Source organism: Narcine bancroftii, chromosome 4 (genome assembly GCF_036971445.1).
Source record: "Narcine bancroftii isolate sNarBan1 chromosome 4, sNarBan1.hap1, whole genome shotgun sequence".
Lineage (NCBI taxonomy): Eukaryota > Metazoa > Chordata > Chondrichthyes > Torpediniformes > Narcinidae > Narcine > Narcine bancroftii.
This window is the reverse complement of record NC_091472.1, coordinates 238,460,409-238,473,089: the sequence shown is the minus strand read 5'-3', so window position 1 is coordinate 238,473,089 and position 12,681 is coordinate 238,460,409. Positions and strand designations below refer to the sequence as shown.

The 12,681-nt window shown below is 47.7% G+C and overlaps 1 protein-coding gene across 3 annotated transcripts in view; it reads right to left on the bottom strand.

The window, feature by feature from the left end:
* wdr12 (WD repeat domain 12) overlaps positions 1-10,670 on the bottom strand; it is a 43,452-nt gene extending 32,782 nt beyond the window's left edge. Inside the window, exons 1-3 of one of the 3 annotated variants that reach the window (XM_069934448.1) lie at positions 10,581-10,670; positions 10,376-10,470; positions 5,548-5,642 (exon numbers count right to left, since the gene is read on the bottom strand). In XM_069934448.1, the coding sequence (XP_069790549.1) occupies positions 5,548-5,642; positions 10,376-10,386 (106 nt within the window). In that variant the 5' untranslated portion in view covers positions 10,387-10,470; positions 10,581-10,670. Of the gene's footprint in view, positions 1-5,547; positions 5,643-7,343; positions 7,929-10,375; positions 10,471-10,580 lie in introns of those variants that run through there. The other 2 variants (XR_011356483.1, XM_069934447.1) reach the window with 2 other exon arrangements.
* Positions 10,671-12,681: the final 2,011 nt, after the last annotated feature.

Here is a 12,681-nt window from a genome sequence, read left to right as displayed (position 1 = left end):
AGTAAATAGGCTGCAGGAATTCACCAACATGATACACTTTTACCACAGATTCATACCGGCAGCAGCCCACATCATGCACTCCTCTTTGCGATAATAGCAGGCAAGTCAAAGGACGTTACCTGGGACAATGAGTCTTTGAGCGCGTTCCAGAATGCCAAAGACACGCTGGCCAATGCCGCCCTCCTGGTACACCCCAGACCAGAGACACCGACCGCTATGACAGCTGACACCTCCAGCACAGGAGTAGGAGGCCATACTGGAACAGCTCATTGAAGGCCAGTTGCAACTCCTGGCCTTTTCCAGCGGTTTTCTCCGCAAACACAACCCCCCCCCCCATCAAGAGCGCCTTTGACCGAGAGCTATTTGCATTGTACCAGCCAGCAAGATATTTTCGTTACATTTTGGAAGGTCGGCAATTCAAGGTCTTCACCGATCATAAGCTGATGGCCTTCGGCAGCACCAGAGACACTTGTCCTATGTGTCCAAATTTACCATGGAGATACAGCACATCTTGGGGAAAAGCACTGTCACGCCCCACAATCGAGTCAGCCCATACCCTGTCCCAGGGGGCCAACTACGTGGCCCTCAGCAGCAGGACCCTGAGATCTCCGTGTATAAGACAGCTGTCTCCGGTCTCAGGGTGGAAGACGTCCCCGTCAGCCCAGGGAACCTGACACTACTGTGCAACACCTCCACCGGCAGCCTTCGCCCCATCATCCCATCCACATGGAGGCGCCAGGTTTTCAACACCATACATACAATACCAGGTGCATCCGGCAATACAAGCCACAGTCAAGATGGTGGCTAGCAATGTTTGTTTGGCACAGCCTCCAGTGAGCCAAGTTCTGCAGGCACTGCCAGTCTTCACACAAAGGTCCCCACACAGACTTCTGAATTAGAGTGCCCAAATTCAGCTATCTGCATATCGATGTAATGGGGTCACTACCAGTTTCCTGTGGGGCGAGATATCTCTTGACCATGGTTAACCGCTCCATGTGGTGGCCTGAGGCAGTCCTGCTGACTGATACCACCACAAAAACCTGTGCCAGGGCACTCATCAACACATGGGTGTCCAGATTCAGGGTCCCTGAGCACCTAACCTTGGGGGGTGGGGGGGGGGGGGAGGGGGAATTTACTTCTGGGCTCTGGGCAGATCTGGCTAACTTCCTGGGGACACACTACGACATACCACTCTCAGGCCAATGAGTTGGTGGAGCGGTTTCACAGGCACCCAAAGGCAGCTTTGATGGCCCAGCTCAAGGGTCCCAACTGGGTGGACAAACTGCCTTGGGTCCTACTGGGGATTCGCACCATGCCAAAGGAAGTCCAACACCTTGGCAGAGGAGATGGTCTACTGTACATCTTTAATCATTCTGGGGTAGTTCCTGGCCCCCGACAAATGTCCGGGAGACCCTGCAGCCATCCTCGAGAACTTGCGGTGAAAACCTTGGTCCCGCAACAACCACCACCATCTGGTCAGCCCAAACATAACATCCCCAGGGACTTAAAGACTGACCAATATGTGTTTGTGCAAAAGGACACAAACCAGTAAGGAGGCCTTTACCGTTGACCACCTGAAGCCAGCATATCTGGACTGTAACCAGCCGGTCTCCACTCCTCCCATGCAACATGGGGCAGACTGCCCAAGGCAATGGACAATGGCCCAATCGCAGCAGGTTCTGGGTAGGGGGAGGGTCATGTAGCGGCCTGCGCACAGAAATGCAGACTAGCCCATAAAATGGCTGACGAATGCAGCGACCGCGCGGACCTGGGAGTGACACCGGCTGTCATCCTAGGTGACTTCCTGCACAGTAGGAAAACAGTGAACTGTGGTGGGAACGCTGGCCAATCCCAGGCCTGCGCTCAGATGATACAGTGCCCTGACGTCAGTGCCTGGAGCCCGTATAAACGTGAAGGCCAGTGCATAAACCAGCCTGGTCTTCAAGGCTTTGGTGTTTGTTCTTCTCCACGATCGCATTGTGCCAACACTACAATACTTTATTTTCTCTAAGCCCAAATATGACATTATATCGTGTAAGCCACTGTGCATGAATCAGTGAAAGTTCATCTTTCCATTTCATTAAAACTGCATGACTAGCTATCAACATACTAAAAGCTAAAACTTTCACTTGAGATGTTGATAAAAGTTTATCTGGTTCACATGAAAAACCAAACAATGCAGTTAAAGGGCAAGAATCTAATTTAATCTTAAAAATCATTGACAAAGAATTAAAAATATTCTGCCAATAACTTCGTAATTTAAGACATTCCCAAAACATATGAATCAGTGAGGCTTCAAAATTTTACGTTTCACAAAATGGATCAACATCCGCATAGAAACAGAATAACTTTAGACATGTGTATTTTATGTATCACCATACATTGTAATAAACAGTGCCTTGCACAAAACGAGGAATCATTAATTCCTAAGAGTGGAATACTAATCCTCATCAAAAAAGTTATATTAAGATCACGTTCCCAATCAATTTTAATTTGAGCCATTGAGGCTTCTTCTCGTGAAATCTACTGAAATTTCATATATCACAAATCAGTGTTAGATTCCAATCCAGATAGTATATAGTTCCAGAACATTTATTTCATGGAGAAAGGCTTTAGAATACTTCGCAGAATATTTCTATTCAGGACACAAGTATGCCACTGAGCTTCCAGTGCCTTTCATTTTATTTCCCAGATGAAGTGATGAAGTGTCAACTGCCCATTTCCTTCTACAGTTGCTGAGTTCCTCCAACATTTGTTTTTTGTTCTAGATTCCAGATCTGTAATCTTTTGCCCCCATTTTACTTTCTTGCCTCACTCCCTACTTTTCTCCAAGGATGCCCAGAACAAGCTCAAGCAGCAATGCCTCATCTAATTTTCAGTAAAACTTCTATTTTTCCCTACCAAAGCAGATGTAAATTTAATTTAGCATTAATTTTAATTTAGAGATATAACATGGTAACAGGTCCTAACAGCCCATAAACCCATGCTACCCAAATACACCATTTAACCTACAAATCATACATCTTTGGAGGGTGGGTGGAAACTTCTTTTCTTTCTTCATTGGCTTGGCTTCGCGGACGAAGATTTATGGAGGGGGTAAAAGTCCACGTCAGCTGCAGGCTCGTTTGTGGCTGACAAGTCCGATGCGGGACAGGCAGACACGGTTGCAGCGGCTGCAGGGGAAAATTGGTTGGTTGGGGTTGGGTGTTGGGTTTTTCCTCCTTTGCCTTTTGTCAAAGTTCCTCAACATGATTATCCAACTGCACGAAAACCAACAAGGTCGGGTCAGATACAGCAATGAACTCTCTGAACCCTTCTCCATTAACAATGGCGTGAAGCAAGGCTGTGTTCTCGCACCAACCCTCTTTTCAATCTTCTTCAGCATGATGCTGAACCAAGCCATGAAAGACCCCAACAATGAAGACGCTGTTTACATCCGGTACCGCACGGATGGCAGTCTCTTCAATCTGAGGCGCCTGCAAGCTCACACGAAGACACAAGAGAAACTTGTCCGTGAACTACTCTTTGCAGACGATGCCGCTTTAGTTGCACATTCAGAGCCAGCTCTTCAGCGCTTGACGTCCTGCTTTGCGGAAACTGCCAAAATGTTTGGCCTGGAAGTCAGCCTGAAGAAAACTGAGGTCCTCCATCAGCCAGCTCCCCACCATGACTACCATCTCCATCTACATCTCCATCTCCATCTACATCTCCATCGGGCACACAAAACTCAAAACGGTCAACCAGTTTACCTATCTCGGCTGCACCATTTCATCAGATGCAAGGATCGACAATGAGATAGACAACAGACTCGCCAAGGCAAATAGCGCCTTTGGAAGACTACACAAAAGAGTCTGGAAAAACAACCAACTGAAAAACCTCACAAAGATAAGCGTATACAGAGCTGTTGTCATACCCACACTCCTGTTCGGCTCCAAATCATGGGTCCTCTACCGGCATCACCTACGGCTCCTAGAACACATCCACCAGCATTGTCTCCGCTCCATCTTCAACATCCATTGGAGCGCTTTCATCCCTAACATCGAAGTACTCGAGATGGCAGAGGTCGACAGCATCGAGTCCACGCTGCTGAAGATCCAGCTGCGCTGGATGGGTCACGTCTCCAGAATGGAGGACCATCGCCTTCCCAAGATCGTGTTATATGGCGAGCTCTCTACTGGCCACCGTGACAGAGGTGCACCAAAGAAAAGGTACAAGGACTGCCTAAAGAAATCTCTTGGTGCCTGCCACATTGACCACCGCCAGTGGGCTGATATCGCCTCAAACCGTGCATCTTGGCGCCTCACAGTTTGGCGGGCAGCAACCTCCTTTGAAGAAGACCGCAGAGCCCACCTCACTGACAAAAGGCAAAGGAGGAAAAACCCAACACCCAACCCCAACCAACCAATTTTCCCCTGCAGCCGCTGCAACCGTGTCTGCCTGTCCCGCATCGGACTTGTCAGCCACAAACGAGCCTGCAGCCATAAACCCATGCTACCCAAATACACCATTTAACCTACAAATCATACATCTTTGGAGGGTGGGTGGAAACTGGAACGCTTGGAGAAATGCACGCAGAGAATGTACAAACTCCTTGCAGCGCCGGGTTTGGACCCGTGTTGTGCTAACCATTCTATGTTTAAAACTTTGCTTTACATTTTTGTTACAACTGCTCATCCTCAAAGTAATTATCACCAAAACAACTTTGGTCCACACTCTATCATAAATATTTTTTCCGTTCTCTCCTCTCAGCAACTTTACATGCTGGTCTCCACATTTTTGCCCTTCTGATCATGAGTTTAACAGAGAATGGAAACTTTGATGCTGCCTGACTATGTGTCCTTACAACGTTGTTTAATTTTTTCTGTTTGGAATAAAGGTACACGATCCTTTATCCGGAACCCTTGGGGGGACAGTGTGTTCCGAATTTCAGATTTTTCCGGATTTCAGAAAGCCCACCTGAATTGTGCTGCCGTATCCACTCCCACCCCCTTCCAGTTGCCCGGCCGTCTCCCCTGACCTGCAGTTTCTCAGCCACCCGGCCACCTCACCCAACCACAGTCCCTCCGTCACCCGGCCACCTCCCCCAACTGCAGTCTCTCAGCCGTCTCCCCCGACCACTGGACCCTCGGCCACCCGGCAGTCTCCCCTGGCAGCCGGCCCCTCAGTCACCCAGACATCTCCCCCAGCCGCCGGCTCCTCAGCCACCCAGAGGTCTCTCCTGACCACGGTCCCTCGGCTGGCAGTACGTCTCCCCTGACTGCGGTTCCTTGGCCGCCAGGACGTCTCCCCCGGCCACCGGTCCCTCGGCCACCCCTCCCCCCCCCCACCAATTGCGGAGCAGTCTCCCCTGGCTGCCCGGCAGACTTCCCTAGCCACTGGTCCCTCGGCAGTCTCTCCCGACCGCCAGTCCCCACTTGCCAGATGAGTTTTCCGGATTTTAGATGTCCAGATAAAGGATCGTGTACCTGTACAGAATCAAACTAATCTCAATAAGTGGTGGCTGACAGATGTCAATGAGGACAAAATATGTGTACAACTTAAACTCACCATGTTTAACTTCCAGAAGTTTATTTATGATCTTACTGAGGTCAAGAACCTCAGATGCAGCTGGCACAGAGAATGGTATGTCATCTACTTCGTATCTGTGATCAGAAAAATATAGCAGAATGTCACAATCACACATTTTACTGTCAACTCTCCCTCATTTTGGTTGCCAAAACAAGGACGTATACAATAAATGTGAGAAACACCAGGGAAGTTTGACAAACAGAAGGAGCTCGGGGTTCCCAGGAATGTCAGAATTAGAGATTTGATAGAAATATATAAAATCATGATGGGAATAGATGCAAGCAAGCTTTTTTCAGTGAACTAGGGTTCAGGGTAAAAGGTGAAATGTTTAAAGGGAACATTTGTGCAGAAAGGGGTGAGAGCTTGGAACGAGTTGCCAGCTGAAGTGAACGCAGCCTCCATTTTGACATTCATGAAAAATGTGGATAGGTACATGGATGGAAGGGGTATGGATGGTGATGGTCCAGGAGTAGGTCAATGGGACTAGACAGACAAATAGTTTAGCACAAATGAGATCAGCCGAAGGGCCTATTTCTCTGCTATATTCCTTGAGATTTTTCCTCTTCTGGTGAGCTGTGCAGAGATGATCAAATATTACATCTTGGGCAGTGATTATTTGACACAAAATATACTCCAACAATGTTGAAGACCCATCCTGATAGTCTCACTCCCTTGCTCTCTCGTTCATATCCCTATATTTTTCTCATTCAAGCACTGATCCAACATCTGATCAAATCTACTTTGGTGTTATATTCTAAATTTGACAGTGCTCTCTCAGAAACCTCTTTTGGTGAGAGAAATCAGTTTATTTTTATATATATTTGAGGAATTTCAAAAATATTACCATAAATCGCATTTTAGTTCTCTCTGCTCTATAGATCAAAAGTTGAAAATCACTTAACTTAGGACAAGGGAGGGGAATACAAGGTGAGTGTTGGAGGTGAGGGAGGGAATGGACAACCAAGAAAATGGTGGCACCGAGGATGGAGGGAAGGAAGCAGCAGGGGTGAGGGGAGGGAGTCGACGGCGCCAGTGGTTGGTGAGAAAAGAGGGAGCTCTGGGGAGGGGGCTCGTGAGAAAAGAGGGGGCTATGGGAGTTGGTGGGGAAAGAGGAGCACTGGCGATGGGGTGGGTGGGGAAGGAGGGGGCGCGGGGGGCGGGTGGGGAAGGAGGGGGGGGCGGGTGGGGAAGGAGGGGGGGGCGGGTGGGGAAGGAGGGGGGGCGGGTGGGGAAGGAGGCGTGGGGAAGGAGGGGGCGCTGGCAAAGGGAGGTTCAGTGGGGGGGTGCTGGTGAAGGGAGGGGTGCTGGGGAAGGAGGGGGTGCTGGGGAAGGAGGGGGTGCTGGGGAAGGAGGGGGTGCTGGGGAAGGAGGGGGTGCTGGGGAAGGAGGGAGTGCTGGGGAAGGAGGGGGTGCTGGGGAAGGAGGGGGTGCTGGGGAAGGAGGGGGTGCTGGGGAAGGAGGGGGTGCTGGGGAAGGAGGGGGTGCTGGGGAAGGAGGGGGTGCTGGGGAAGGGGGGGTGCTGGGGAAGAGGGGGTGCTGGGGAAGGAGGGGTGCTGGGAATGGGGGTTTTGGTGGGGAAGAAGAGGGGTTTCTTTGGGGACGTAGGGGGGTTCGGGGGCGCTGGGAAAGGGGGTTCGGTGGGGAAGGCAGGAGCACAGACTCGTCGAGTCCAGTGGAGCGGTGGGAACCCCCCGAGTCAGTGTGCCTGGGTGTTTGGGGGGACAGGCAGGACGGGGTGGGGGGGGGGGGCAGACGAACCGCGGGACCCTCCTCACCTTTTGTTGTCGGTGCGAAAGCGAACCTGCACCTGGGCCATGTCGGAGCACGAGTCAAGTCAGCGCCTGCGCACTGCCCACTGCTGTCACAGACCTGAGACAGCACATGGCCGCGCCAGGCCCAATCAGCCGAGCGCCGTGCCAGACCCAACTAACCGAGGGCCATGTCGTCGATCTCCTTCGGGAGCATGCGGCGTCGTAGAACCGGAGCACTGCGACGTCTCCACAAAAATGTGGTCGTCTCTACCGTGTCTTCAACGGGGCAGAATTCGGCCATTTGGCCCATCGAGCCCGCCTTGGCCTTCAATCATGCTGATTTGCTATCCCTTCCAAACAGTGGGCATCTCACATGCTGCCATTTATTTTCAGCCCATGGCCTTTGATTCCCCTCCGAATCAAGAACCTATTAATCTCTGTCTTAATTATACCCAATAAGACAAGTTGGGAAGGAAGCAGTCCAGCTGGAGTGAAGTTATACAGGAAAGTCCACAGACGCTGTGATTGTAGGGACACAAAAAATGCTAGGGAAACTCAGCAGGTCACACAGCATCTACTGTACACGAAATCAAGGGTAACCACTATTTTCATGCCTAGGCCCTTCATGAAGGTAACTAGCCAGACCGAAGGAAGGGGAGGGATGGTATTGCCAACCCCTCACCACTGTGACATCAGGTGCAGTCATGTTGAGAGGGCTGAAATTATCAGCAGGATTTCTGAACCGAGGCAGTAAAACAGTGTCCGGCAGATAGGCTGGACACTGGCTCATGGGGACCAGATATTGGAACTGTGATTTGAAAGGGCGCTGAGGGAATGAAGAGCTTCCAAAATGCTTGGGGTGCTGAAGTTTTCCTGATTATGTGCTAGGTTTGGATCTGGAGCTCGGGTTGCCGGTGAATTGACAAGAGTCTGTGCAGTTGCAGAGGCAAATCTACAGACACACAGTGACTCTGAAGAAAATTTTGTTTTCTCGTACTGTTATGGGTGCTGGGCAATACTAATGGTGACTGACTGAGCAGATAAAATTTACAGTATATCATCTGTTATATTTTTAATGAAAGACTTTTGGTGTGTGTTCACCATCAGTCTTGGAGGTGAATGAGACCTGAGGCAGCACAGGATGGCCGATGGGCGTTTGAAGAACACACAGGCCAAAAGGGTGGCAAATGTTCACAATGTCACCATCCAGTCAGAAAATGAAAGTGACAGAACTGCAGCACCTGAGATTCCCATAGTTTGTATATTGTACCCTGTCCTGCCCGAATCATGGGTCCTCTACCGGCATCACCTACGGCTCCTAGAACGATTCCATCAGCGCTGTCTCCACTCCATCCTCAACATTCATTGGAATGACTTCATCACCAACATCGAAGTACTCGAGCTGGCAGAGTCCGCAAGCATCGAATCCATGCTGCTGAAGACCAAACTGCGCTGGGTGGGTCACATCTCCAGAATGGAGGACCATCGCCTTCCCAAGATCATGTTCTATGGCGAGCTCTCCACTGGCCACCGAGACAGAGGTGCACCAAAGAGGAGGTACAAGGACTGCTTAAAGAAATCTCTTGGTGCCTGCCACATTGACCACCGCCAGTGGGCTGATATCGCCTCCAACCGTGCATCTTGGCACCTCACAGTTCGGCGGGCAGCAACCTCCTTTGAAGAAGACCGCAGAACCCACCTCACTGACAAAAGACAAAGGAGGAAAAACCCAACACCCAACCCCAACCCACCAATTTTCCCTTGCAACCGCGTCTGCCTGTCCCGCATCGGACTTGTCAGTCACCAACGAGCCTGCAGCGGATGTGGACATACCCCTCCATAAATCTTCGTCTGCGAAGCCAAGCCAAAGAGAAGTAAGATATTGTAAACCCAGCCAAACCTATCCATTAAATAAAGGAGATAGGAAAATTCTTCCAATTTGCATACAATGGATCAGGATACCAATTGGCATTCAGTGGAAGTAACTTAATAATAACAATGGAAAGGTGGAGCTGCTCAAAATATGAACCCTTACTTTGAAATACAACATTGGCAATCCTAGGATTTAGGGTAGGGAAACCATATACTGTAGATGTTAATAACCATTCCCAGATTCACCCTTTTGGGAACAACAAGTTAATTAAAAGGTCATTGGTTCTTCACAGTTGCTGTCCTACCCATGTGTTTATCACAGTTTTGAAACTGAGCTACTGAAAATTCGTTTCACTACCCTTTCATCGCTGGACCAAAATCTTTGGAAGGTCATCCCAAATAGCATCAAAAATCTTCACATCTATTTACAACCTTCAGGATGTCTTTTGATGGAGGTACTCGGTCAAATTTATTTTGTTTTAATCCATTATCCCTTGAAACCTGTACTGACTATTTGACCTTACCAACAACAACAAATCTCAAATCTGAGCACAGCAAAAGGCATATTTTTGCAATGATACATTTATAGTTATCCTAATACATCAAATATTGTTATTTAAAGCAGCTTTAAGCATTAGTATAGGAACTGCTCTTCCCAAGACCTCAAGAAACTTAGGAGGATTGTAGATGTGGCTCAGATCATCATTCCCCCCCACACACTCCCCCCCCCCCCCCCCCCCCACCACCACACACTCCCCTCGATTTATAACCATTGCTACCTTGGATAATTAGTCAACATATTAGAATACTCACCTCCCCTCCTGTTCAGGAAGATTCACAAGTATGAGCCAGAATGATAGTCAGTTCCTTTGCCACTGTTATCAGATTCTTTAAGGAACCTCAAAATAGCATCATTATATTGCCTTTGCTTTGTACCAACTGATCTCTCTCTGTAACTTTGCACTTTATTTTAGTCTTATTGATACAATTATGAGATATCTACTAGACGGGTTGGAAAACAACCTCTCCCACTGCATTTTTGATACACGTGACAATGAACTAAGGTCTGTTGTGTGAGATTTGGAGGATGGCCAAAGCATACCAGCCATGTGCAGACCACTTGGAACTTGTGCCCTCTGCTGCAGAACATGTTGGAGAATAATCCTTCTGAAATTTGTACCTACCTAATCATCATTAAATCTTTGAATGTGCTCTTGTTGCCAGTTCTGAACTTGAAAACTTTTTACAATGCTTGGTGCTTCTGATAAAAGTCAATGCCCTGTTGACAAAATCCAAGATAAACCCATTAGCAAGCACAATGTTGTTAATTTGCATTGAAAACTGAAGTAATTGGGTATCCAGGGAGAACACCTTCTAGTTGATACACACCTTGCACAAAGAAAAATGGTTTTGATCGTTGAGATCAATCATCTGTTTTTCCCTACAAAAGTTCTTCAAGTGAGTGTCCAAGGCTCAACCATATAGAAAATTCCTTCCATCATAATCTCAGACGTGTGGATATTCATTAATGATTACAATGTTCAGTTTCATTTTTAATTCCCTCCGAATTAAACTGTCCATGTTGATGTGCAGCAAGAGCCAGGCAAAATTTGTAGTACAAATATTACTTGTTACTAAAAAGTCTGGAAATTACCATCTCCAACAAGAGTATCGAATCACATGCACAGTTAAATATCTATTCATCTATTCATCAGAATCCCAGAAAGGAAGCATTCAGCAAAAAATAAATTTCATTATCACATGTTCAAAACATTATCAAATGTCTACATGAACTTCAGCAAAGTTTTAGACAAGATCCTGTATGGTAGGTTGGTCCAGATTAGATAGATCCATACATGATCGAGGGTGTCAGCCTACAGGAATCAAAACTGGTTTGATGGAAGGAGGGGGGTAAGGAGTGGGTTTTTTTCCCCCTAGATTGTCAGCCTATTATCAGTAATATTCTGCAGGGATTGGTGGATCCTCTGTTGGTTGTCACTTATTTCAATGATTGGAGTGAGAATGTAGATGGCATAATTAGTAGACAGCATGGTGGACAGTCAAGGTAGTCTCAGGTTACAAAAGGTTGGAGATCAACTGTGAAAGTGGGCAAAGGAATAAGATTGAATTTAGCTCAGACAAATGTATTTTGAGAAGGTAAACCAGAGCAAGACAATATGTAAACAATGCCATGGGAAGTGTGGTGGATGAGACACCTAGGGGTACATAGGTGGCTGAAAATAATGACAAAGGTAAACAAGATGGTGAAAGCAATATGGCACACTTGCTTAATTGTTTATGGGCTGGTGCATCATGTTACAGCTGTACAAGACATTGGTGACACAACATCTGGAATACTGTGTGTAGTTCTGATTGTCATTCTATAAGAACATGATCAAGCTGGAAAGTGGCAGATCAAATTCACAAGGATGTTGCCAGAACTGAAGGGCATGAGTAAAAGGAGAGATGGGAAAGGATTGGACTGTTTTCCTTGTAGTGAAGGGACTGAGATACCAGATATCAGAAACAGGAAGCTAGGGGCTGCCGAAGGCACTGAGGGGTCCCTGACTGTATCGGAGGTTCAGATCTGGAGCTCGGCTTGTCAATGGTTTGGACTGGACTCTGTATGGCTGCAGAACACTGAGGTGAATCTACAGATACTCGGTGGCACTGGGGGAACTTTGCTTCTGTGACTGTAAGAGGCACTTCAGGCATGGCAAATCTGTCTGCTTTACAGCAGGCAAGAGCAATTTCATGTAACATGACACTGTTTTATTACAAAATCTTGAATCTTAAATTAATGAGTGGCATAGATAAAATGGATGGTTGTGGTCTTTTTTCCAGGAGAGGGAGACTAAAACTAGAGGGCATAGATTAAGGATGAGTGAGGAAAGATTTAAAGGGAACTGAGGGACAGGTTTTCAGAGGTTGGTCAGCATTTGGAATGAGCTGACAAAGGTGAGAGGAGGGTACCATTAAAATGATTAAAACATGCTTGGACAGATTCATAGAGAGGAATGGTACAAGGGCATACAAATCCAAAATAGCTTAGGAAGACATTTTGGTCAGCATGGATGTGTTTACTGCCAAAGGATTTGTTTCTGTGCTGTATAACCAACTCAGCCTGTCAGGCAATGCACAACATGACTGAGAGCAAGAGGTCATTCAGTGCCAGGAGGGCCTCACTTTTTCTCTGGAGTTTTGCAATTACGTCAGCCATTGCTGAAACTAGCCTATCACAGCCCTTGTGATTTTGTCCAGATCACAGTCATAGCAAAATATAGTATAAACATAGGCCCTTCGGCCCAGTATCTACACCGCTTATCAGCTACCCTTTTGCACTCTCCACCTGGCTCCATCTACTCATCAAAATCCTTCTCATCTAAATCCACCATTCATTCGCTTACCAGCTCCTGCCTCGCCCTCCTCCTCCTCCTCCTCATTTCCTCATACTATCTATCTCCTCTCTACACTCTCCATCTCGACCCGA